The sequence below is a fragment of the Melanotaenia boesemani genome, chromosome 7 (assembly GCF_017639745.1).
Source record: "Melanotaenia boesemani isolate fMelBoe1 chromosome 7, fMelBoe1.pri, whole genome shotgun sequence".
In the NCBI taxonomy this organism is placed as follows: Eukaryota; Metazoa; Chordata; class Actinopteri; order Atheriniformes; family Melanotaeniidae; genus Melanotaenia; species Melanotaenia boesemani.
Window position 1 is genome coordinate 31,170,000 of NC_055688.1, and position 27,137 is coordinate 31,197,136.

General features: G+C 39.5%; 2 protein-coding genes across 5 annotated transcripts in view; both read right to left on the bottom strand.

The window, feature by feature from the left end:
- Window positions 1-13,342, bottom strand: part of ebf1a (EBF transcription factor 1a) — a 54,622-nt gene extending 41,280 nt beyond the window's left edge. For all 4 annotated transcript variants that reach the window (XM_041990801.1, XM_041990800.1, XM_041990798.1 and 1 more), the window contains exons 1-6: window positions 12,493-13,342; window positions 11,505-11,661; window positions 10,313-10,376; window positions 9,682-9,737; window positions 8,319-8,392; window positions 6,824-6,892 (exon numbers count right to left, since the gene is read on the bottom strand). In XM_041990801.1, the coding sequence (XP_041846735.1) occupies window positions 6,824-6,892; window positions 8,319-8,392; window positions 9,682-9,737; window positions 10,313-10,376; window positions 11,505-11,661; window positions 12,493-12,626 (554 nt within the window). In that variant the 5' untranslated portion in view covers window positions 12,627-13,342. The remainder of the gene's footprint in view (window positions 1-6,823; window positions 6,893-8,318; window positions 8,393-9,681; window positions 9,738-10,312; window positions 10,377-11,504; window positions 11,662-12,492) is intronic.
- A 9,177-nt stretch (window positions 13,343-22,519) lies between these two features.
- On the bottom strand, window positions 22,520-25,112 carry il12ba (interleukin 12Ba). Its single transcript, XM_041990561.1, has 8 exons — window positions 25,035-25,112; window positions 24,598-24,685; window positions 24,216-24,503; window positions 24,013-24,118; window positions 23,532-23,773; window positions 23,268-23,440; window positions 23,044-23,159; window positions 22,520-22,774 (listed from the first exon to the last, which is right to left on the bottom strand). The coding sequence occupies exons 1-8, from the start codon at window positions 25,107-25,109 to the stop codon at window positions 22,738-22,740; spliced, it is 1,125 nt and encodes a 374-aa protein (XP_041846495.1). The 5' UTR covers window positions 25,110-25,112; the 3' UTR covers window positions 22,520-22,737.
- Window positions 25,113-27,137: the final 2,025 nt, after the last annotated feature.

Below are 27,137 nucleotides of genomic sequence, written 5' to 3' on the forward strand. Positions count from 1 at the left end.
ACATCTTGCTCGGGCACAGCGGGTCACAAGCACTCATCCTGGACACCTGGACTTACATCCTGGGCTACAACACAGAAGTAAAACACCAGAGGAGGGGGCTGGAATGGAAAAGAGCTGGTGGGAAGTGAGACACCAGGCTAGGGTGGAGGAGTATGAAGCTGGCATGAAACATACTGTCTGTGTTCTCACCTAGCAGAAATAATCAGTAAACAATGAATCATTGGTGAGAGCTGAGATCCAGGCAGCTTGAGGCTGTACTGCTTCATGACACACGCAGGCTCAGCCTGCAATGAGAGGAGGCCTGAATATCCCTCACTGTGATGGGCTGGCATGTCTTTTCAATTAGGAGGGGCGACACAGGCAGCCATGTAACACATTGGCTGTGAGAGAGAGCACTTAGTGGCCCGTGTGCTAGACTGTCCACACACATCAGAGCAATGAGACAACAAAGCTTTGCTCCTGCCACACACACACACACACACACACATAGCCATGCACATCCAAACGTATAGCATAACACCAAGCAACGCACACTTGTGCTCTTCACGCCTCATTTGAAAAGCAAATTGAGCGCATCTTCTAGGGCGAGTCACGGACTAAATCCTGGAAAACGTTACTCTTTCCTCACTTGCAGTACCACACACACTTACACGTGAGACTTTTCCGATGGTAAATATATCCTCATTCTATTTAACTCCCATTCTATCCTTATCTCTCGCCAGTCTGTAATTTCCAACACCAAAAATGTCTTAAATAGCTCTCAGAGAAGTAGGACGCTACTCATTTGGGTCAGCTCTGGCGAGCCTAACCCCTTCATTCTGGGAGGGAACAAACACGAACACAAAGGCAGAGGGAACGACCAAGGAGAGCGGCCAGGTCAAGCAGGGAATGTCAAGCAGTAATGACAAAGCAGTTTACAGAGAAAATACAGCTACAACAGTGCTACTTACAGCTGCTGCAGCCAAAAAAACTAAAACTCATGTCATGAAACTGAGTACTTTTCAGTGTTATTGCATTTGTAAATTGTGTTTTATTAGTCCTAATAACCTGACTTTTACATGCATTCATCTGGAGAACATTAACTTAACTACCTATAAAGTATGAAGGAGCTCTGTTTAGTTTATTTGGGAATCAGAAGTTAAGCATTAACAAAAAAGAAAAATACTGATTCCCCATGTGTTCCTCACCACGGAATAAAGATAGCTTCTGTTCATTTAACGCATCAAATTGACTTACTCAAAAGCAATCCAGGTATATGCTCTCTTTTTTTTTTTCTTTTTTTTTTTTTGTGAGGTGTTCACAAATGAGAGCAAGCCAGGGGGTGGGTGTGTTGAGAGAGCTGAAGGTTCAGATAAGACAGAGAAAGAGGCAGCACTGTTTCAGAGCCTCCTCGACCTCCAAACTCCCTGCTGTCAATCAGTGCAGCCGTCCATCCCCTAGGGACACGCTTTCCTCCAACGCCGGGGGGGAAGGCAAAGGGGGGGTGGGAAGGTGCAGGCGAGCAAACCACCGCAGGGAAAAAAAATAAGAACACAATCAAACAGATGCAAAAAGCTGCAGGTCAATGTACATCTATGTGTGCATGAATGTGTGAATATGTAGTATATTTTTGCACGCCTGTGGATTCCTATAACTTTGCATGCGTGTGTTTGCATTTGTGTGTGCTGTGTAGGAGTTTATTTGAGAGTGAGAGCTGTCTCTGCGTGTGTGTGCTCTTAAATGTAGTGAGGCAGATTTGTGAGGTAGCTAGCACCTGAGGGAGGGTAGTTCTGTCTGCATATCGATGAGCCAGCAACTCTGACTCTTTGCCCCAGAGCCCTGCACAAACACCCCAACCAGCTCAGGGCCAGTCCTTTTCAAAACCTCCCATAACATCTGATACAGCTGTACCTCTTAAGACTGCACCAAAAGAAACAGCACATCAACAACAACAGAAAAATATCTTCTGAAAAGGGGAAAAGGGGAAAAAGTCTGTTTGTACAATATGCACCCTCCGGCCTTTCTAGGAAAAATATAACACCAAATCAAGTTCAAGTTAACAAATGCAAGTCAACAAAATAAAAACAAAAAAAAAAGTAATAATAAGCTGAGCAGATACTGTAATCCACTTCGGAAAGTGATGTCACCTCCAGGGTTTCATAACACTACTTCAAACTGCTCTTTGTCTTGGAGGGAAATGTCAAGCTGCTGATAGGTGGTCAGCGACACAAGAGAAACCAAAAAAGACATTCTTGGGAATGCGTGAAATAAATCAGACTCAGGATGTGAAGAGGAAAAGCAAATAATGACCTCAACATTCAGGTATCAGCAGACAGTCACAAAAATCTAAGACAGCTGTACTGTAAGTATACATTCCCCTTCTCACTATTACAGTCATGGATATGAAAATTAAACTAAGCTAAAGGGACGGAAAAGGCTGCCAGTAAACCACATTAGCATCAAATGCAAATGAGAAGGGGCTAATGGCTGGACAGGTGCAGACTGGGCCTCTAAATGACACACACATATTTGTAGACACACACGGTCACACACATGCACAGATGAGATGGATGAATTAAACATGGGTGGGCTCTGCTTGGGGGGCTGGCAGGGCTGACATAAAGTCAATGGCATACATTATTCACTAGTGCACGTTAGCCCAGCCAAGGCAACACATGACCTCTCACCCCAGGAAGTACATCCAAACATAGCAACCTAAACAATAAGGGGGATCCTCACAAAAGGCATGCTGTGAAAAATACGTGATCCATTAAACTCTAAATTGTTGTGTTCAAAACATTAATTTTTTTTTTTAGATTCTTCTAGATGCATCAGCTGTTGACCTGAAGCAGCAGAAAGGTGAACCAAAACCTGGTCCACTGGTGTGCAAACTACCCACCGTGAAGCTGAGAGTCAATCTGTTCCACGGGCTCAGAGAACAGGAAACCGTCGGCCATGACATCATCCTCCCCGGGAGGAGCACTTCCTGCCCGACATTCTTCACTCAAGACACTCACACACACTTGTCAGGAAATGGCCTCTATCAACACACACACTCGCTCCTGAGGAAATAACCAACACAAATGCGGATACACAAGCACAGACACGCATGCAAGGAAATAAGCAACATCAACAGTGGACCACAGGAGTGTGTGCAAATCCAAACACATGCAAGCGTACACTTAAAAACAGCAATAAACCTGAAATAACATTGTCTGTGCATGTAAAGTTGATTCCCTCTCACCCCTCCTTGATGGAAAAGGGGATTGTGGGCTCTGCAGGGCTAACCAGTGGATTCTTATCTCTGGTTGCAGAGTGTTTCTATCCCCCCTCCTGAGAGGCTCTCCCTGCCTGGGGGACACCCTGCAGCAGGCCTATGGGAGCTGGATGAGCAGGAAAGGGCCGGGAGACACAGGTGGTTCGAGTCAGGAGAGGACAAATGGCACTGAAGGGAAAGTTATACCCCCAAAGAGAGTAGATTTGCCAGATTTGGAAAATAGTTTGTATTTTAGAATCACATCATGCTAATCTTTTAACCAAAGGCTTGGTGGCTCTACATTTAGATCTATGCTGCGTTATGATAATGTATAAAGCAGTGAGATTAATTCCTAATTTTTTATTTCTAACTAAAAGTACTTTACTGTATGCTTGGCTAATATTTTACCTCATAGGCTTTAAAGGGTACTACTAGTTTACTCTTCATATCTTCCGATTTATATCCTTCAGAGTAGTTCAGGAAGTTAATACAGAGAGGACTTATGCTGCTATCTGTTCCCACAGAATGTTCTTACCCAGGAAAATGGGACTCTTAGATTAACATAATACCACTTTCCTTCCTTATAAAGGCAAAAAGACAAAAAAAAACTAACTAAATAAATAAATAAAATCCAAAATGTTTAATGACTTGGAAGAGGGCTTGAAAAGGGAAGATGCCCTTTAATCGCAAACAAAGCTGATCAGCTGTTTTAAGAATCTAATTATTTTCTAATTTTGTGATGCAGTCTTCAACAGAAAGGCAATAAAAACAATATTTTCGATCTCAGATTTTTTCTGGTTGACAAAAAGTTCAAATTTTGTCCGTCATTGTATAAAGATACCAAGTAAACTGAAATGTTTTATGGGGAAATAAATTTAACGTATGTATTTGCAGAAAGATAACCAAGTTATGCATGAGTAGGAGGGAAATGTGTTTGTGATTTGAGGCCCATCCAGCCACATGATGGACTAATCATATGCAGCGGCTGCATATGATTAACCCCATACTAACCAGGAATGATGGAGAGAAGTGGAAACGGAGGTTGGGGGGTTAAGGACTCGCCTCGTATTATCCTGCCTCTGTAAGAGGCTAAAGTGGACCACACATGTATCCCTGGGGAGAAGAAGCAAAGAAGCCTCTCACCTTTCAGCTGCTTCTTTTGCCCAGTGTCAAGCACAGACATGGCATGTCATGCCAAGGTCTATCTGAATTTCCAAGAACTTGCCCCCTCTGTGGTTAGATGCATAAAATATGGCATGAGTTGTCTTCAGTGCTGACTGATCAGACAGCGGAAAGACATTCAGAGAGGACTTCAGAGGCAACATAATTTCTAAAATTTAGTGCTGCTGCAGTCATCAGTACTGAATTGATTGAATGTTTCTTTTTAGTGAATAATATAAAAGAAGAAAGACTAAATGTTAAAGTTGTTCTTTGCCCTCTAAGCGAATATGATTCATAGCTGAAATCTGAATCACATGGCTCTGTATAAACACTTAAAGCCCAAACAAAATTCCCTTTTTAACAAGAAGCGAGATAAAGAGAGGGTTGAGAGAAATTCTCCCGGTGAGCATGTACAGTACCCAGAGCGCTGCCGATCCACACTATACCAGATTTGTTCTCCTAACAATCAAATAAGTTTCTCATTAGCTGACTTTATTTCTCTTCGTTCCTGCGGTTTTGCTGCAGTGGCCTGTTTCTCCAATCTTAACGAGAGAGAGCTAATTAGGCAATCAGACCCATTACTCTTCCAGAAGAGTTAGAGCTAGCCCAGCTAATTAAGGCTGTAAAATCTAATCATCTCTGCGAAACAGCAGAGGGCTAACGAGCCCTTATTTAACGAACTAAATAACTTCAAGGGTGGAGAGGGGCTGCTGATGGTATTTCTTTATGAATTTGAAGGAGGGAAACTCGTGGTAATTGAGTCAGTTTCAGCCTCACAGTTGTTTGTTTGTTTATGAATCCCTGATTATTACAATTGCCAAGAATATATTGGTGCTAAATGAGCAAACGGATGAGCCCTCCTCCCCCTTATTCCCTTACAATCCCTCCTTTAAAACTAGCTACCACCCCCCCTCCCCAACAGTTCTCTTCTCACCTGACCTATTTTCTTGTCCAGAAAGAGTGCTTGCTGGAGAGGAAAACGGAGATATTGCTGTTGTTTTCCCTCCCCCCCGTTCTAATTTGTTGTTCGTTAATGCTGCCCTCACACCTGAGCCATTGGGCGTCAGGGGAATACTGCCGGAGAGAGACCACAACACATGCTCGGTGTGGGAAAGCTGTTGGAAGGAGTTTGGCCTGCTCCGCCTATAGGGGGTTAAACTGCAAGGGGGAAGGTTTGAGGGCCTATAAAGACTGAGCGACAGAGTGCACAGCAGAGAAATTCAACAAGTATGCACACAGGAAAACAAAAATCAGAAATATGGCAGGGAGTGATGGGCAGGCCTGTTGTTTTGGGCCACGTGGTGGGGTGCAGCTGTCTCAGGGAGCGCTGAGGTGAGGCCTTCTGCTTCACTGGAGCGGAACGAGGGTGGCGCACGCTCACACAAACTTGCACACACTCACACACAAACACAGGTAAAGAGTAGCTTTTGACAGAGTAGCAGTGAGAACAGGACAGCTGCGTTCATCAGATAGCACAGGTCACTGCCTCATTAACACTCACACAAATAAACTCGAATGTGACAAATTCAAATCAGACATAGAACAGCTGACATTGCACTCCACTTTACCTGATAACGCAGGACGTGTTTCAGAACGGAAAATACAAATCAAATCCTGCAACTCGCCTCAGCACATAAGCTCTTTTAGCTGTGTTTAGCCTTAAATCTGCATGCATGAAGTACAAACACACACTTTCCCTTGCAGTTGCATGTCCACACGTGTGCCACACACATACATACAGCAGAGGCCGGACAGTAAATCTACAGAGCTTTTTTCTTTTTTCCTGACTGGCTTTAAATCACACCAGCCCCTGCATCGCTCAGAGGTAGTTTATGACAGCAGGAGAAAGGCATACTCAAGGAAAAGTGTATGTGTGTAAGTGTATGTGTGTGAAAAGCAGCTAACAACCTTCAGCACCAATTCAGGGAGATTTATTCACAGAAAAATACACACACACACACACACACACTTATATATGCTCCAGACTGTAGCTTTAGCCCAAACTGCTCATCAGTTAAGTCATCAGCACAACCACACAAACTCTGTTTGACCACACTTGAAGCAGCCGCTCTGTGATTGCTCCTCCACTTCACACTTATGGCACTAGGATATAATTTACTGCTGTTTTGCACATTTTGCTTACACAGACCGTTATGTTTGCTACAAAACAACCAGTGGCCTCCTTTATGAGGCCTGCAGGTTGCATTTTCTCAGCCAAATCACAAGTCCGAAATTGCTTTCATCTGCCAGCTTTACATGTAAACTCCATAAAATTTTGTCATTCTTTTTATGTTTCTGCAACATTTGCTGTCTGTGTATTTTGGTACACAGTTCTCCTTCCCACACACGGTTGTACACATAGTGTTTGTGTTTGCAATGACAGGGAAGCATCATGTCAGCTGGGTTCAAAGAGCTAAGTTTGCTTACCTGTCGATGATGACGGGGTCTGATGGGGTCTCGTTCCTGTTGCCGCAGCTCTTCTTATCACAGCATCGACTACAGGGAGAGGGGGTGCAGAAACAGGGGAGGCACAGACAAAGGGGAGTTAGTCACCAAAATGTGAACAACAGAGACTGCAAGATAAGACACAGCTCACAGAGGGAGAGGAAGTCAGATGAGCATACAGGAAAGAGAAAATGGGAGTAAAAGGGCGTGAGACTGTTGTAGAGTTCAAGAAGAGACATGACTTGGATTTCTGTTTAGCTTGGCAAGGTAAGACCACAGCTCTTGCACTAGATCAGCAGGACAATTTTAGGCAAACTTTAGAGGAGAAGAACGTAAGCAGCGAGTTTGGATGGGGCTAGATACAAACTTGAATTAGCCTTCAGGGCTCAGGTTAGCTCCATTTCTGTCAGACATCACAGAACCAGACATCTTATGTTCTCTATTTTTCCTCTGTGCTCATCCCCTCCCTCTATCCCGCCTCACTCTTGTGCTCTTTCTCTCTCTCAGAAGTGGGTCACAGAGTGGTCCCACTGGACCTGGAGAGTAGTGCATGCTGGGTAGAAGGGGGTTGCATACTGATGTGACGAGTCCTCTCTGAATCATTTGACTACAGCACGGTGTAGCAGTGTGCTGTGTGCCATCATTTCCTCCCCCCCTTCTTGCCCAAAAAGTATCAGCATGTCTACGTTTTCCTCCATGTCTGAGTGTCTGCATGGACCCAAGTCTAACTACATGTGCGCATCTACTGTATGTCAGAGGGAGGAGATCGAAAAAGACAACAGAGAGATTGACCCTCCCCCTACTTTCTAAAGTCCCTCAGGACAGGAGGCTTTGGAGAGCCAGATCAGATTTCTGATCTCGACTGTTTCCTGCAGCATATGAAAACAAGTGGTCTAAATTGCCTATGTGATAACCAGGAAGTGGCTACACGTTGCCACTAGCCATTTTTCTACATCCAACTCTTCATGTATTTCTAGTTGCTTGCTTTGTGAGAGACAATCACAAGCTGTTTGATGCATTTATTGATTGCAAATGCACACACAGCTTGTGGGAGATTCTCCTGCTTTCGACTTTTAAGTGTATGTGTGTGTGTGTCTGCATTTTACATGAAATTTGAGTATGCCCCCCTCTTTGCACATAGCTCACTGTCAGGACACAGCAAACTGCATGTATTACACAGACTGAGAAGGATGGGTTTGAGTAATGAGCTTTTCCTTGTCCTAATTAGCAGAACATGAGAGGGATGCACACACAGACGCATATACACTGAGACATACACACACAACAGAAATAGGCCAGGGCCCATCTCCCCAACCCACTTTCAGGAAAATGATAAGATTTCTATTGTAATTTAGCAGCGCTCCTCATGTCTTTGCCCCCTCTTTACACCATGCAGACACCTCCAGTGTGTGACAATGATCCGTGCTTTGACACCAAATAGAAAAAGAGATATGTAGCTTAACGTTGTTTGTCTTACCTGCACATGATCTCATGGGTCAACAGGACCCGACACATCTCTGGATTTTTATCCTGGCCCTCATAAACAATTGCCTAAAGAAAAAAAAGAAGAAAAAAATCTGAAAAAATTTAATTATTCTAATTAATATATTTAAGCATGCTGTGGTGAGAGAAGAGAAAAGTCAAATAAAAAGTCATGGCCAAATAAAAACCAGAAAAGTGTGCATCTTTCATCTGGGAGAAGTGTTTGTCTGTCTGGCAAATGTGCGTATCGTGGGAATCCAGCCCTCCTGAACAGGAACGCTCTGTTCTGACAGAGACAGTAAGAGGGGAAAATTGTTTGCGTGAGTGAGTGCTTGTGTGTACTGCTGCATGTGCATATGTGTTTGTGCATGCACGTATGTTTATATGCGGTGTACAGTGAGCAGTTGGACTGCCAGACTGGAGTATAGTGCACCATCTGGTCCATACAGCACGGCGTCCAAAAATCTAGTCTGGTTACCCCTCCAACCCCACTCAACATGCTCTCCAGGGCTTGATCACCCTGCACACACACACACACACACACACACACACACACACACACACACACACACACACACACACACACACACACACACACACACACACACACGTACACACACAGATAAACATACATGCACACACGCTCCCACACAAACAGCATCTCCTCCTACTCTTTTCATTCTAAGACAAACTCTTCGAGCCTAATGGCACTTCAGGCAGAATTGGCAAAACAAAAGACCTGATATCAAAACATTGTTGAGGGGGCTTACTTTCTTCGTTGTCTAATTCATCCTCGCAAAGAATTCCCTCAGTGCACGCCAGCTAACATGCGCTGCTCTGTATTTCTTTGTGTGATTGAATTGGCCATAACACTCTGGGATAGTTTGTTCTGTTTCACATTGAGGAAATGAGGGTCAAGGTCCTCAAAGAGTGAGCTGGCATGCATCACTGTCTCAAACACTAACACACACAACCACTTCTGCACCTCACCCAGATTTTCACACTATATCTCGCACACAGAAACCCGCACACACATTTTTAATACATATTCTGCCTCCTACAAACACACACAGACACACACAATTCTCCCCTACTGACTGCCGTGCAGAGGTAAAGTATGAGGACACATGTCCTCTACTTTTCTGGGCCTCTGTAAATGTATTCCACAGGTAAGACAGGTCGTTTATCAAGCCGGCTGTGTTGTGCTGAAGTTGAGGGTCTCAGACACAGGCATGCAGGGCCAGGAGAGGAGGGGGGGTGCAGGAGGAGGAGAAGGAGGTGGAAGAGGAAAAGGAGGAGGGTGATGGTAGTTGGTTGTGGGGGCAACATTCAAACCAACATAGAGCAGGAACTCTTACCTGTTTAGTCATGGAGTCAATGAGCCGAACATACAAGTCCTGCTCTGTCCGGATCCCTGCAGAGAGACAAAGATGTTAAAATGTAGTTTCACATTACATCTGACTGAAAGATTGACCCACTTGGGAATCTTTGAGATCACACAATGTATTCTGTCTGATTTCCCCTGTGAGGCACTTCATGAAAACTGTGAGTCCCAACTCTGATTAATAACTTTCAGTATTAGTTTGAGGCTCTCAGTTCAGTTAGAATATAGAGAATTTTTAACTTGATGATGAAAATTAGCACGCAGAAAGAATAAATGTTTATTTTAATCTGAATTAATAAAACTAAATCTTCAACTGAGACCCAATGAAAAGAAATAGAAATAAAAAATAAATCAAAGATGATTTTTAATTTATGGTTGTTTATTTAATTATTTTATTTTTGGTATATATATATATATATATATATATATATATATATATATATATATATATATATATAAAATCAAAAAAGTTTAAGCTCTTAAATAAATATCAACGTGCTGACCCTTTTAAATTTTCTTTCCGGAGTTTCCTTACTTTAGTTTAGCGTATCATTTTCTCACTGCTTTTGTTATTGCTCCATAAAAATTATGAAAAACAAACTCACCGTTACTGTAGAGGAGCTGGAGTCTATAATGGATCCCATTGTTGGTCTTTTCCCCTGTCGTTTCCTATGAAAATTAAACCAAACAGAGCCGGTCAGAGCGAGCAAACATCTCCTCCTGGGACCTTTACACTGCGGGTGCACAACGTGGTATTTTTAGAGAGCTAACATTTGAAGTCTTAGACTGTAATCTTATTTTAAATCACTTCGTTTCTGTTGTGAAAACCGTGGAAACAAACATAAAAAGAATTAGCTTGCAAGTTTGCTAAAAGTTACAGACAGATGATGGTTCTGATTTTGTTATTTGACCAGATGTAAAGAGCTATGACAGCCCTTAATCATTTTATTTTTAAAGAAAAAAATATGCTGTGTTTACAACTTTAACAATCTACCTGAACAATTTAAATGTCTCTAACTGAGTGTGACAAATAAAAATATATGTTCAACTAAATTACAATATTGTTCCTTCCAATAAAAGCGCAATATTAATAAAATATGTTATTGCTTGCCAACAGTTAAAAAAAGAGTCAGACATAATAAATAATAAATAAGTCGATCGTAAATGCTACTGAATTAAACAAATACTAACAAGAAAAACACTCACTTTTAAGGCCACTTGCAAACAGTTAAACAAATCAATAAAAAATATATAATATTGACGAATCAAACGTAAATATGGCTTTTTATTTAAGAAAAATAAATGGGAAAAGTAGCAGGTGACGGACAGCAGCTGGAGGAAACACGCTGTGCTCAACTGCCACATTAAAGATATAAGCCAATATCAGAAGCCGCAACTGAGTTCAAAAGTTACCACTCAGGATCAATGAAACCAAAATTCACGAGGGAGGTTTGTAAATAAAAGGAAAAGAAAATTATTCAATAAAAATAACCAGAAGTCTGTGAGTCTTTGAGGAAATCACATCTAAAATCACATCAGGGAAGCCTTAAGAACCACTGATCCCCTGCTGTGTACTTCTGCCTACTCCGTTAATACACGTCTGTAATTTATCACTTTGACTTAACAGATCCGTGTGTTGTGTCCGGCATCAGTCGGTGCTGCGCTCAAACGGAGCCCTTATTTAGTTAATTTGAACAAAAACTCTCATATTATCAAAAGTAGGTTCAATATTTGTATTTTTTTTATTTTATTTAGTCTTTTTGTTTGTTTTTTTTTTTGTAAATTTTCTGAACTTACCTTTTCTTTCTCCACGAAGTCAACAAAGGTGGTTCTCTCTATTTCCACCGGCTGACCCTGTCTGTCGTATAAAGCCAAGACGAAGTGGAAGAAGTTGGACTTGCGGAGGTTGGATGGCGGCTGTTTCTCGAAGTGTGCCCGAGCGAGACCCACTCCGCTGCAGACACAAGCACAAACCAGCAGCAGCCACAACCACCGCAATTAGAAATCCGTTTTATAATAATAATAATAATAATAATAATAATAATAATAATAATAATAATAATAATAATAATAATAATAAAGTGCAAAAAAATTAGACATCTATTTAAACTAAACGCCACTGTCTCTCATGGCTTTAGACATTAGGAACTAAATGCATTTATTTAAAAACATTACAGACACGCACTTAACATTTTATTAAAATAAAATTGAAGAAATAAGTTCAAATACTCAAATTGTTTAATATACTGTTTGATGCAACAGTTATATATTATAGCTGATCTCACAATATCAGGCCTTTCGTTTTTATTTTTATTTGCATTTTAAACTTGTCCAACTTGAATAAAATTAAACAGTTTTCTAATTCAATTTGGCAAGAAATTCTGGCGTGGGGAAAATAAGGCTAAAACAGGCTAACTTTTAAAACAATCTGCTTAGCTTTACCACAACCAAAACACACCGTAAGCTGAAAATGCCCAAGCGTAAAAGTCGCACCCCACTTTTCACACCAAAGTTACTCTAAGCCAACATTTTAAGTCCTGTGGTCAAGCGCTTTGAGTTAGCTGAAATTTCTGAATCCACTTTAGATGGCATCAAGTATTTTAACAAGCCGGACTTGGAGCTTAAAAAAACTTCAAATGCCAGGACCAGAGGTTATCCCACCACTGCGTCCTCTGGGGACGCGTGGTGCCCCAAGTGAATCAGCCGCTCCGTCTTTACCGCTGCAGCTCTTTAACACGCGCTCTTCTCGGTGTCTGCACAGCAGCCGAGGCCGCCTCAGGCTCACCTCTGGGCGGCTGTGTTGGCGTCCATCACTCCGGCGCCCTGCATCCATGTCCGAACCGCGTTCATCCCGGCCACCATGGGCTCCTCTTTCATACTACTCCCACTCCTCTGGATGCTCTCGTGGATGCCAAACATCAAAACGCACCTTCACAATGTCTCTATCTCTCTCCCACTCTCTCCCCTCTGTCTCTATCCTCCTCTCCTTGGTTCCCTCCTTTCCACCCCTCTCCACTGCCTCCCCTCCTCTTGCTTCTGTTTGATCGAACCGTCACAGGAGCAAAGTGGCGTGGTCTATTTCACTAGGTGTTTAGGCGCGCGCGTGCTTCTCAAAGTAAACAAAAGCGACATGTGGAAGGGAAAAAAGGGGAGCTGTCAGCATCCAAGGTTAGCTGCACCTCATGTCAGCGACTCCGCAAGAACAAGAAGGAAGCAGCAGCAGCTATGAAGACAGAACAACGTGAGAGCGATGAAAGGGGGGAGCGCTGGATGGGAGGCTGCGCTGAGTTGGCGACAGTCCCCCGGATCAAGGTGCAGCTGAGAAAACACAAGCAAAGTGTCAGTCGTTTTTGCAACAAACAGTCCGCAGCTAGAAGAAAAAGCCGAGAAGATGAAACACGCTTCTCCCTCCTTCACTGTTTCTTTATTTACAAAGTCTTCCTCCCAGCTCAGATGAATCAAACGGAAGATTACGCGCAATTAAGAGGCAGTCCTCCGCTACACGTCAGCTCCTGCTCGGGTGATTTGCGCTCCTTTTCTTCCCTGAGGAATCACTTTGGACCATCTCAGAGATGCCAAACAGGAGAAAACTAGTAGGTGAAGGAGGCGTGGTTTAAAAGCGAGCAGGAACGCCCTCCAACGCAGTTAATGACACGGGCAATCAGCTGTCCACCAACCCGACCAGCACGCTGCCCGCCCGCCTGCCTGCTGTCCCCGCCTCGTCCCACTCAGCGTCCCGCCCCAGATCATTTAGCCAGGAGCTCTGCGCCCGCGTTAGTGTGTGTGTGTGTGTGCTGTCTTTGAGTTTATGTAGTTGGTAATTAATGTAGTTATTCGAGAAAAACCAACACCAACTAAGATCAGGGCTTATGTTGTGGGGGAGAGAGTGAGGGGAGGACAAGGGGTGTCGAAACATCTAACACTCGAGCTACATCATAATAATAATCTCTTTATAAAAACAAGCGCAAACAGAAACCGCTCAAATGTTTAACTTTGCATCAGATAAAAATGTTTTTTGTCTCTTTATTATGCGAGAAGCACGCACGAGGAGAGGGAGAGGAAACAGAGGTAACTTGTGCGCAGATTTAATGGTGTTTACTTATGAGTGTTGAATTAATTAAAAATCAGCAACCAAAACCACTTTACAGTGAAAAAGAAACTTTATTCAAACGTTTTTAAAGAAACAAAAATGATGTATTTTCCTCACAAAAGCTGAATCAGTGCGGAGCAGTCCAAACGCTCATCCAGCATCAACTCAGTCAGCTTATGAGCTTAAGAAAGTTTCAGCTCACCAAGAAGTCTGGCAGCGGCTGCGCACATTTCCCCTCTTTCTTACAGCCGTTGGTTTGAAATTAGCTTTGATTGGATGCATTACATAAATCTTGCGGGACTGAGTGCTGAATCCAACATAAATATGAGGATTAGTTGCTAAACTGTCCGCGTCCCGCTGTCCAAAAGAAAAGAAAGAAAAAAATTACTCAAAAATAACTAAGCATAGAGACAAACAACAGAAATGTGGAAGAAAGAAAAAATGCATGGTTGCTCACAGAGGCGCGAAACAGCAAGAAAACTGCACAACTAAAGATAGCTTGTAGATCTGTTCTTCATCAGTCCTGGTTGTCTCTTATTACTTAGTCATTTCTAAATTAAATTGAATATTGCTGAGGGGCTATGTTCACTAGATCTTCATCACTACATCGAAGAACTGATTTAATCTATTATTTAGAATTCTTGTTTAAATGTACTACCACTATATATATTTTAATCAGGTTGTTTTCTCTGAGAATAAGTATCAAGCATGGCTGAAACCTCGAAGAGGATCAGGATCAGAAAAAAGTTTCAAATAAAATTACGACTTTGCATTTCTAAAAAAAAAAGTTTAAAAACTAAGTTTCCTTTCATTTCACTAAAAACTAACTTTTTTAAGTGGCAGGAAGCAACTAGCAGACTAACTCTTTGTGGAATCTGATAAAATGTTATAAAAGGCGAAGGCTGGAAAGCCCAGCCATCATCCCATCATTGTCTGAAGCTGTTTATTTTCCTCTCCTGCTGCAGGTCGGGAAACGCGAGCGTTATATCGGTACACTATACAATAAATAGTGATAAATAAAATCGAAGTGAGATTAAAAATGGCCTTCCCACTCCAGCTCCGCTTATGCTGGGTCGGTATTAAGCGCGAGCGCGCGCACACCCACACAGGTCCAGAGCTATCCTTCAGCACATTTGTTTGATTGCGGCCGGGCCTCTCCATGATCTGTCTGCCTGAGTTGGCATGCTGGCCAGCGCGAACACTGGAGGAGGCCTCTGGGGTGGCATATATTTATATCCCTGCACACACACACACACACACACACACACACACACACACACACACACACACACACACACACACACACACACACACACACACACTGTTAGCCCAAATATCACTGTCTCAGAATCCTTAAACGGAGATATCAGATGGGGCCCGATGTTCCAGCCATGTTAATACTGTGATTTACTAACTCAGTGGCATCCAGACATAAGGTGTGCAAAATATCTTTGATCATTAAGCTCTTGTAGAATGCGCACGCAAAGGTGTGTCAGTGTGCGAGTCGTGTTCAAGGGTTCACATATGGGAAGGCTATTAAAATTCCCCTGCGTTAAAACTCTGTCAGGCATTTTTAAAGTAACTGATGAGAAAGGAGTTGGAGGCGCTTCTGTACAACTACCAGATGTTCTCGTAAATCAAAAGGTTGGACTGATAATAATGGCCTGATTGAATTGAAGTTCCATAAAAAATAACTCGTTAAAAATTAGGCATATGCTGATAAGAATAGTCCTTATGTCTAGCGATATGTTCTCTAATCTACATAAAATGAAAGAGAGGTATTTACAATTTGAATCGACAAACTGACTCGAACTACCTCGATTAGTCTGCAACACAATGTAATGTCCCAAAGGGAGGAAATAATAATAAAAAATATTAGTGACAATAAAAACAATTTTCGCCCAAAACAAAGAAAATAAATAAATAGGTGGACATCCTCAAAGCTCATATTAGTTATTTATGATCTAAATATTATTAGTATACATTACGGATGATTTACAGTTTGTACTTCTGGAGGCAACACATTTGACTAATCCCATTTCATTTAGCGCAAACAGTCAAAAATACATTGGAGATGCAATATTGCCATCTAGTGGCAGCAATGTGACATTACAACACCTTATTCATAACAGAAGTTGTACCCTCAAATGAAGCACATGCATGGCAGGTATGTGAATAATTGCCATCTGTGCAAAAGGCCTTTTCCATGTTCGTTAATTAACACAGTCAATAAACAGGGGCAAGGTCAATAAACTGTGGATTCATGAGAAGAAGATCTGAATGTAAGTGATCTTGTTTGGAACTGTTTACACATGATATAAATTTTGTGTTGCTGAGGTACAAAATTCAACAACTAAGCCAAAAACTAAATAACAAGTAAAGTACAACACACCTGACTGAACAATGTCATTTCACATATGTTCTGTCAGCAAAAATGGATTTGTGGTTACTTTATAAAAAAAAGTAATGTTATCTCTGCCTGCACTGGAACGAATAGGTCAGCGGATGGATGATGGATTTCTACCTCTTTTATAAATCAAATTATGTGTTTCCTGCTCACTTAAAGTTTTTTGAAAAGTCGAACTGTGTGAAATTTCATTGTTTATCTGAAACCTTGTCTGGTTTTAATGACTTGATGTGTTTGTTTTACTGTTGGTTTTTGAATTTTTTTTAAACTTCTTTGCATTTCTTCTCTGTTAAAGTGTGTTTTCTGAGATGTTATTTATTCATTATATTGTTGGGATTTGTCAAACTTTCTTTAGTGAAATGAGATCATTTTTATTTTAGTTCTTGTGTTTTTGGTTTTGTTGTCCTTTCATGTTTCTCTTTTTTTCATGTTTCACTGTCCGTAAAGCACAAATCCAGTTTAACCTCCCAAACTGACAAGCAGCACATGTGACAAACACTGAAATCTCTTGTTTGTTCCACAGGGATTTACCAGAACCTTTCAAATTGTCTTGATTTTGTTTTTAATGTTTTGATTGAATAAATGTCTTTGTTTTAGGTTGAGTATTTCAGTTCCCTATGAGAACAAGAAAAGGGTTCAAATAAAACAAATATTTTCACTATGACGTCCCTTTCCAAGAGGTAAATACAGTAAATGCACACAAATATAATGAAAGAGCATACAAACCACATTGAGGTACTGAAAGTGGCAAGTTATTAATATGCTTCTTGTATTTCCATATCATGTTTCTCATTTAGTCTTATGGATCAGCATCCTGACTGGAACCATTTTCCTTAAAGTTCCTATTTTCAAGAGAAAATAGAGGATTTGATGAGAAAATCCCTCTAATATTGTTATGTGCATATCTGTTTATTGAGTTTCTCAAAGCACTGAGTCTCTCAGTTTCCTTGCCAAGTCTTTCTTTGATCTTCATGTTTAGCCATGCTTGTTTGCTCCTGTTTTGTTAAAGCTTCCGTGATTTTATGTTTTCAGTTGGATTCATTGTGTTAGATCATTTCTGGACTTTATTGATTGCACTCTTGTTCTAGTCATCTGCATAACCTCTTATGCTAGCCTGCATGTAGGCCCTAGTTTAAAGTAGCACTTTGTAACTTACTGACCTTAAAAAGATGTGTTTCAGACTCATTTTAATGGCACAGTGACATTCAATATGTACATTTCTGGAGCCGTCATTGCTCTGCAGTGTCCAGAGTTTAAGAAGCTGTACTTCAGAACTTCTTTTCTCCAGGATGCTGTCACTTTGCTGCAGCATTTAGCTTCATGACACTGCTTCATACACTGGCAACTGAATATCAACACATTGGCCATTTTGAATGCACTGTGGCTAATTCAGCAAAGAAACACAAGAAGACATTACTGGAAGAAGCAAAGAAAAGAAAGAGAAAGGGACAGAGCAAGGGATAAGACAAGAGAGAACATGGGACTGACTTTTACTGACTGGAGAATGAAAAAAAGAAAATAGACAGGATGCAATAATGATGCTGAATTATCCTTTATTATAGACACCTTACTGGAAAAAATCTGCTAGATCGATTTGCCTCTTTAAACTACAAATAGGAAATTTCTATGTTGGAAAAATTTGAAGAACATATGTGTTAACATTTTTACATATCAGACTTCCACCTTTCTCCACCTGCACCACCCTTCACGGGAGGAGTACTGTTGATGGAAAATTATATTACTGGTAAAGAATTCCTGGTTTTATCAGAATTTTTCACAATATTGTATTAATGAGCAAAACTTTATTTAACCAGGAAATAAAATTCTTGAGATTTAAAATTTCTTTTCCAAGAGAGCTCTGGTCATACCAGACAGCAGCTCTGTTGAGCAGTAATTTTTAATACAGTAAATCACACGCAGAGGGAATACAAAATAACAAATACCTGCAAATATTGTGAAAAAAACAAAAACTTTTTGAAAAATTAATTTATGTGACATAATTAAAGCATAACTAAATTAAAGGTAAATCAGATACTTTGATCCATGGAGTCAAGTTATGTACAGTAGTTTGCTAAATTTTAGTCACAGTAAACTAGTTATTCTGATATGGGTTGCTTTCAGAAAACATTTCTATCCTGGTCTGTGATGGACTGGCAACCTGCTGGATTCCAGCCTGGCCGCAACCTGAATTGGACCAAGTGGTATGGATGGATGGGATGGATGGATGGATGGATGGATGGATGGATGGATGGATGGATGGATTTCAATCCTGGTGTGAATGTTTTCTTCCAGGAAGCCATTCTGAGCATTTCTCTGCTCATTTGCTAAATCAGTCGCCATCTCTTAGTTTCAGTTGGAACATCTACTGTGTAAAACCCTAAAATAAACACACAGCTTGCTGTTGTTTACATATTTTACTTATTGTATGTATGTGGCTGACTTTGTTTACTGGAAGCTCTAGAGCAGATATTTTAGCATCAAACAAAAAAGAAAAGGAACAAAAGTTTAAGACCTTCATCACTTGATGAGCACGAAGACATCACTGTGGTTCCTTTCCACATAGCAGAAGTCTTTACAGTTGGTATTTGGTAGAATAATCATAGAAATGCTGAGGCCTCTGACAGATGACACCATTCCTTAACCCGTATGGGTCACTCAGTTTAGTTCAATAGAAGACAAAAGTCCTCTCCCAAAAACTACCATAAAAACATTACAGATTGATATTTGATCCCCCTTAAATTTGCTCAGATCTTTCAGTCAACTTCAGTCCTAATTTAACAACAAAATATGTCAGTATTCAAATAATTTTCACCATTTAAAAGCCAATTTACTTACACAATGTCACTGTTAAAAATGTAAAAATAAAATAACATGTTTTGATGCTAGGTGAGTCTAAACTATATTTCAATTTTCTTTTTTGTTGTTGTTGATAAATAAAACTTAAATAAGTGCTATTATTATTATTATTATTATTTAAAAAATCACGTCTATCACATGTTATGTGTAAAATAAATAACTTTGTGTTTTCTTTTTATGGAAACATTTCTATCATGTGATCAAATTGACATTTGAAGAGGCATTTCTTAGGTGTTTTGATTAGAAGTGAGTAAGTGTTTTTAGTGAAAAAAAAAAGTGTCAGGACTCCAAGCATGGATGAGGTGAGGACCCAAATGCAGGCTTACAAAGAAGCAGAAGGCAGACAGAGGCAGAATAAGATTTTAATAAATGAAAACTAACCTTACAAAACAAACCATTACTAAGGCAACACTGTGAAACATGACATGGCATAAAGACAATGATACATGAAGATTACAATGGACTAGCAACATAAAAATTAAACTCAAGGCATATATATACACAGAAGGGCTAATGATGAACAGGTGGTGTGGATGAACAAATCATACCAGATGGCCTAATGCACAGGAAACGGAAAGCAAAACATAATACACAAGGGAATAAACTACAAAAATAAAACTGGAAACTGAACTAAACATGATAAGACCATTAAAACCAAAACCAAAAACCGAGATCATGACACAAAGTCTATAATGTTGTTATAGTAATCTTTGGAAGAGGACTTTTTGCCCTCTAATGAGCCAAAAAGGTAGTAAATTTATTCCCAGTGTCCTGTTGGCCTTTGAAAAAAACTGAAATAGGAATTTTCCTCAAGAGAAACACTGTTTTACAACAAAACTTCCCTTTTAGGGTAACATGACCAAAATGGTGTTCAGAAATCAAAGAAAGACTACCTGAATAGACAAACAGTCCTTTAAACATCGAGCACTAAACCTGATCAATGCACACGGACAGAATGGAAAGAAAAATGTAGCTGCATTTATCAAAAAACCTGTCCCTCTAAAACATGTATGCCATTAAATCATCAAAGGTCAGAAGTGTCTGGTTTAACCGTTTTTTGTCTGCTTGCTTCGAAAGTACTTTTATCACTGAACCTCTTCTGCTTTTTACAACAAGGAAGTGGGGAGAGAGCTCATCACAACCTCCTGACCAAAGACTCATCAATACTGAATTACAGCTCACTGCTTTGTAGGTGGGATGTTGCCTGTCTGGGCTTTTCCTACACGCGATATGGAAAGTTGGTTATCAGTGTGACCAAATTCATGAACAATTAAAATGGAATTTCAGGTTGTGTGGATTTGCTGTTTATTTATAAAAGACAGTTAACTCTTTTCACTAAACAGTACAGCACTGTTCTGTTTTTATAAATGGAAATGTCACAAACAATGTACTAAACAGAAAGCACCAAAACACAGTTTAGTACAGTTTCTCAAATTTTATGGAATCAGTATGAACAGAGCATATGTAAGATGTGTAATTATCTCATCTCATGGTATGTTGTTTATGTTTGTTCATTTTTATTTTTTAAATTTTTTTTTACAGAATTATGTGATATTCTCTAAAATGTAATGGACATATGTAAATTCAATAAAAGGAAACATAATTTATTAATACTGGGGAATGGTAATGCATAACAAATGAATGTGTCAAAGTAGAAAAAAACAATTCTGATGTCTCCTGGAAATGAGTTATTTTATTGCAGGGAAAACAGGTCAAACAGAAACTCTCACACAACCACAAATAACTACCTGGAAATATGTAAAGGACGTCAGAATGAGAACACAGGTAACACATTAAACAACAAATGTCTTCACTCGTGACTTGGTACTGGTGATCAACAGAAAATGATCACGGCCATAATAAAACTTTATAATTGCTGCAGTACTTAAAATAACTCATGACATCAGCACAACGTAATGTTGATGATGATGTTTCACTTCACTACTAAGTGAAAAGGACAAATAAACAATTATAGTACAGTAATCATAGTAAACTACAGTTAACCCTGTCATGCAGTGTCCACTACAGGGCTATTTAAGAGCTTAATTACAATGTTTACCAGAGATAAACAGGAGAAGAAAATTATCCTGCTTTAATTTAATTGGATAGATACATTATTAAATCTAAAAAAGTATATAAAATAATAGAACAAAATTGAGTTAAACTGAATCTTCATTGTCAACCGAAGTGAAAAACTGTTGTCGGCTCACCAACACAAACAACACACTCCTCCACAATACACTATTGCATATGTGCAATAAAAGCACAAATACAAAAGTGACAAAAATACATGTAAAACACATAAAAAGTAAACATTAAGAGGTAAAAGGTAAAAGTACAGCAGTCCAACTCAACGTCTGTGGAATGGTTTCTTTATTGAGTAAGGAATGATAGACATTGAAAGGACCTTTAGCCAGAGGAACTCGCTTTCTTGACTTCAGAAGCTGAAACTGACAGGACAGAGGGTGATCGCTCTCTGCCAGGATTCTCTTAGCTTTCCTCTTTGTCCTTTTAGGACAAATATTCACGAGAGGCAATTGAGTTTTTCTAAAACATTGTCCATCATTGCCACAATATTATTATATGAGTAGGAAATATTATTTCATAAATGTTTACAGAAATAGATAAAAATAAATAAAAAGTAAAATAAGATTAAAATTAAAAAGTATAAGTGTACATGTTAGCAGAAGCAAAAACACCATTTGAAAAACATGAGTCACTATTATATAAAAATATCAGCATCATTGAGCATTAAAATGCTAAAACCACACTTTTTAGGAAGTTTGGTGATGTAGGTCTGCAGTCAGACAACAATGTGAGTGTGAGTCCAGTGATGATCATTTAACCGTTGAAAACACAATAAAAAGTAAACTATGAGTAAGCTTCCTTCACAAAGGGATGTTTGAGGAACTGTGTGTGAGCTCAGTTTTCATATTACTCTCCACTCTTAGGGGCCACATGGTGTCTATTCTGTTATGTTATGGGGCATAAGGGATATGACTTGTGATGCATTTTAAAATTGAAGCTTGCTTGCTGATGTATGTTCTTTGTAATGCTCTAAAAACACTCCAAAATTATGATTTTGTGTTGTATCTGATAAGACGTCCTGCTGCTGATGGGAGGAAACATGGTATGAAACGTTGGAAATATCATCTGCTAACAGTGAAAGCACAACAGATACAGGCATGTGACAAAGTTTGCTAACATCTTTAATATTAGTCATAAAGAGAGGAAGAGAGTTTCTTCCAAAAAGCCACACTCACCTTACAAGCTTGGGATTAAAAAAAAAAAAAAAAAAAAACCTGAATGAACAATAATTTAAATAAGAAACAGCTACTGATATATTACCAAGAGGTGTGCTGTCCTCTATTTCTACATCATGAACCTCATTAAAAATTAAACAGTTTATGCAGAATTCAAAAAAAAAAAAAAAAAAAAAAAAAGTCTTCAGTAGAAATTTCACATTAAATTTCCAGAACAGATTTTAGTTACAGCTTGCAAAAAGAGCAAAATGTATTACTGAGGATAGATCAGCAGAAATCAAGAAAACTGTTTATTTTATTTGTTTATTAATCAATATGTTATTTACTGTGAGTACAGGTTATAAATAAGACATAGAGGAATATGTAGATATGATGTCCAGTGTTGAGATGTTCTTTCCTCTGTTATGGTGGTTCTTAGTTTTTCTTTTTGTTCTTCTTGTTTCTCCCCAATCTGTAAACATGTCCAAATAATTTATTTACACATTTTTTAGCATCATAATGCACAAACCTCTGTTGAAACAAAAAAGTGAACGTAGCACAATGATCCTGTAAAAGATAACAGCTGCAGGGTAGGTGTGTACGCTGTGGCTTACTGGATGTTTCTTCCCCCCATGTCACATGGGGGGAAAAAACACTGACGACTGAACACTGAACTGAACACTGAAGGTACTGGATAGGCACTACAGGGGGAAAAACCACTGAATATCTCATGTGACTGACCTGATGTGGCTCCACTCACTCCACTGGGAGTTGCAGAGAGCATCTTTCGCTCTGACGCACACAGCTTTAGCACTGTGCTTCACTTTATACTGACAAATGTCTGTGAAGTCACTTGTCTAGAAAATAAACACAATATTACATCATTGTTTTATGTATGTATAAATATATATTTATATATTATTGTTCCTGTAAAATCTAACTTATAGTCTGGAAGTTCCTCTTACCTTAGTAGGATTTGAGTCGGTGCACGGGTCATCACACTTTCTGCATCCATGCCTGAGTTGTGCAATCTGGAAGGTGAGGGGGAAGTAAGAGTGGGGCCTGTTCCAGGAGTTCGGGTAGCTCCACTCTACCACTGTAGTGTTGACTTTACCGATTATAACTTTGTCAGGTTTCACTGTTAAGGGGTGAAAGCAAAACATTGGGTGAGGTGAAAACAAACACAAGCAGAAAAAAATATCACTGATACACAAACAAGTAAGACTTACCTATCTCTGACAAGAAGAAGAGTGTGGAGTAGCTTTCCAACAGAAAGTGCTCAGTCCTCACATCGATGGTGATGTGGATCTGTTGAATCTCCTCAGCATAGGGGCAGTGCTGCTCATCCCGGCAGTAGATCCCACGCCCGTTGCTGTCCACAGAACAGCTGAAGTTACTGTGAACTGAGGAGCAAATCCAATGCTGGTTACTGGCGTCCACAGAGCACTGAGTGTTATTTTCATCAGATGCACTGAAAGAGACAAGAATTTATTTCATTTGGATGAAGTAATCACTGAATACCAAGAAGCTGTAACAGCTGAACTATTTTTATGAGATCTTTTCTTTTAAATATGCGGGCTCCTCCAAATGACATAAGATCCACTTTATAAAACCCTTTCATAGGTCGGTGTTCATGGATATTCCTGTGTAATCTTGACTCTGACATGAGTCTGAACACTGTAATTATTGTTCAGCAGTTTGTGAGCTTACCGTCGAACTTTGATAAACGCCACTTTGCCAACACGGCTGCTGTGCCAGGTCCAAGAGCATTGAAAATCTCCGTTATAGTTCTGAGCTGAGCACTTTAAATAATCCTCTAATAAGACAAATTGGAGAACAAGAGAAAGTTGAGCCATGGAAGTAGTTTGAAATGTGCACAGTCCTACCAGCTTTTCCACAAAGGATGTCCCTACCTTCCGCCGTTTTAACTAGAATCCTCCATCTCTTGGTCTCCACCTGCCGGATTAGGACCTCAGTGTAATTAAGGAGCGATCCCTCTGTGTTGTGACAGGTGTAGTTGCCCCCTCCCGAGCTTTCAATCAGTTGCACCAGGTATGAGTTTCCCCTCTCTGCCCTCTCTTTTCCATTTTTCTTCCAATAAATGTTATGGCTCTGGTTGTCTCTTCCCAGAAGCACCTCTGGGAACTCCAGGCAACTCAAGGGTTGCTGGCCCTGAGTGCCATCCACGTCCACAACCAGAACTAAAAGGAAACACATTTACACATACTAGATTGGAAAAGAGGTTGTGGTAAAATTGTTTATGTATTAGTGTATTATCATGAACATCAAACATACTGTTAGGCAGCAGAGTCCAGTAACTCCTGGGATTTGGGGAAATTACTTGCACAAATGAGCAAATGAGGATGAAAAATGACAAATTCATCTGGATGGGAAAGAGGGAGAAAATTACCTCTCCTTGCACAGAAAGCATTAAACATTCTGTGATTAATGAGTACATAAATTAAAGCATCTAAATAACAAGAAAATTGCTCTGAAGATTTTTTTTATAATTTTTTTTTAATTTAGAGATCTATGTTCATGTTACTCTATAAATGTACAAACAGCTGATACAACAATAAGTCATATAATTTGTAATATTTACGCAGAAAAATTAATTATTTTTAACACAAAGTTGCAAAATTTCTAGCTAATTGTAATAACCAATAACTTGTTTTTTATCATTCTAATAAGGAAAGCGAGCTGGTGAACAAACCAGTCGAAAGTCTTCTTACCTTGTTGTCAACTTCCAGGTTTGATAAGACTCCTGCGATTCTAAATGACTTACTTATATACCTCTGACTTTTCATAGAAAAAAAACCCCAGCATCTTCACTTTCCATGCCTTTATACAGGAATGTAGTCCTCTCTTACTCACTTCCACATATGTGTTTTACAGCCGTCATTGTTCTTCATGACATTTGAAACATTGCACAATTAAATCTGATAAATTTCCTTGAACATTTGCAGCCTTTAAGCTTCATGCTGTTTGAAAACCATGTCCTGCATTTACTGTCTGACTGGTAATGTTTTAGTTTCACTTTTGTTTTCTTTATGGTTGGCATAGATAATGTTATTAACCACATATTGGTCTGGATGTTTCATGCCAGGCTTTGTGAAAAATTTTAGAGCCTATTCGAACTGTCCCCAGACACACCTGGGTTTTTTCTTCACATGGAAACAGAAACTTGATGATGATGCAATGCAGCACATTAAAATTAAGAATGTTCTTCCGGTGTGCCACATTAGCGCCGCTACCACCGCATCAGAAAAAAATTACCTATTGCCCACTGATTCTCTATTTGATGTCAGATGCAGGTATCAAACTGGAGTCCCATAAAGGGAACTGTAACTTTTAGTTTCTGTGGTTTGTTTTGTTAGTGCTGTCATGGCTCTGAAAGGGCACAAAAAAGAGAAATAAATACAATAAACATTGACAGAGCCAGACAATGATGTGATCATCCTTTGAAAACCATCCTGCCCATCACAGACAGGAGCATCAAATTAACATTAGTGCCTTTGTCAGAATTTTAATGCACTACTGGTATTAACACACCTGCGGATTCTCCTGCGGCAGCTAACTCAAAAATACTAGTCATTTTTAAGCATGAGATATGAAACATCAGTCTTTTAAAGGGCTTTAATGACATTATTTCTATGATTTCTGGTTAATCTGTGGTGTTAAAACAATGTATTATAAGCTTAACCTTTTAACTGCTTGCTCTACTGGTTGGTTGAGAAAATTTTTCAGTGACTATAAAAAATCTTATTAAGATTTTGTGGAAATTAACCTGCATGAGTCACCTCTGTACTTGGTTTGTGTATTTAATGCCAAAAGCAGATGTTTGTTTTTCCATTACTGTTTCAAGATTTGACCATTTGATTATTTTTTTATATACTGCAATTCACTGTTATCGCAACCAAGCTTTTAAAAACATTGACTCTTTTTATTATTGCCCAAAGAAAAAGGAAAAAAAAAAACAAAAAACAAAGAAACATTTTTTCTTGCTTTTTCTTAGTTTAAACACATGCATGTTTTTTTTTAAGCCATGAAAAGCTATGAGATGATACAAGGCAGAGTTGAGTGCATTCTGACAAGTTAAACAAGAGTTATTCTTTCAGTTGCCTCATATGTTCCCACAAAGACCTTGGCAAATAAAAAGGAGTAATTTTTTCATATCAACTCTTATTTGAAGAAAAATAAAATGTTTGTTTGGCCTTGGACTGAATTTCTGTTATCTAGTCAGATGATCACCTGCTCCAATATTTGGTAAATCTGAGTTGCCCCCAAAGCCTTGTTAGCTTTTTGTTCTGGAGCACACAGAACAGCATTTAACATTATGTTATTGTCTAAGAACTAGTAGGAAAGAAATGAGAAGTCAACAGGAGAAAAATGTCCCTTCTTGATTAATATCCAGAGTTCGGCTCTCCCCTCTGATGTTGCACTGGGACCTCTCCAGTGTCTCACTGATCAGTGTTTCATGGTGGTGCCTATTAATAGAGTATTGACATACCAGTAAAACTGGTAACTCATTCCAGGTTGTGCTCTACTTGATCACTTCAAAGAAACATATCAGGTTTCAAAGCCAATAAACTGACAGCTTCAGACCTTGTTTTAGCAATGAGGAAGGATTCTTTCCCAATAACTTTGTGCTTTGCCTTCTAATTCCAAGATGTCAAACTCACTTTAGTTCAGGGGCCACAGTGCATTTTGATCTCAAGTGGGCCCGGCCAGTAAAAAGATAACATTATAACCAAGAAATAACAAAAACTTCAGAATTTTACTGATGCGTTAGTACAGAGAAGTACAAGTACACTATCAAAATGTTTACATTTAAT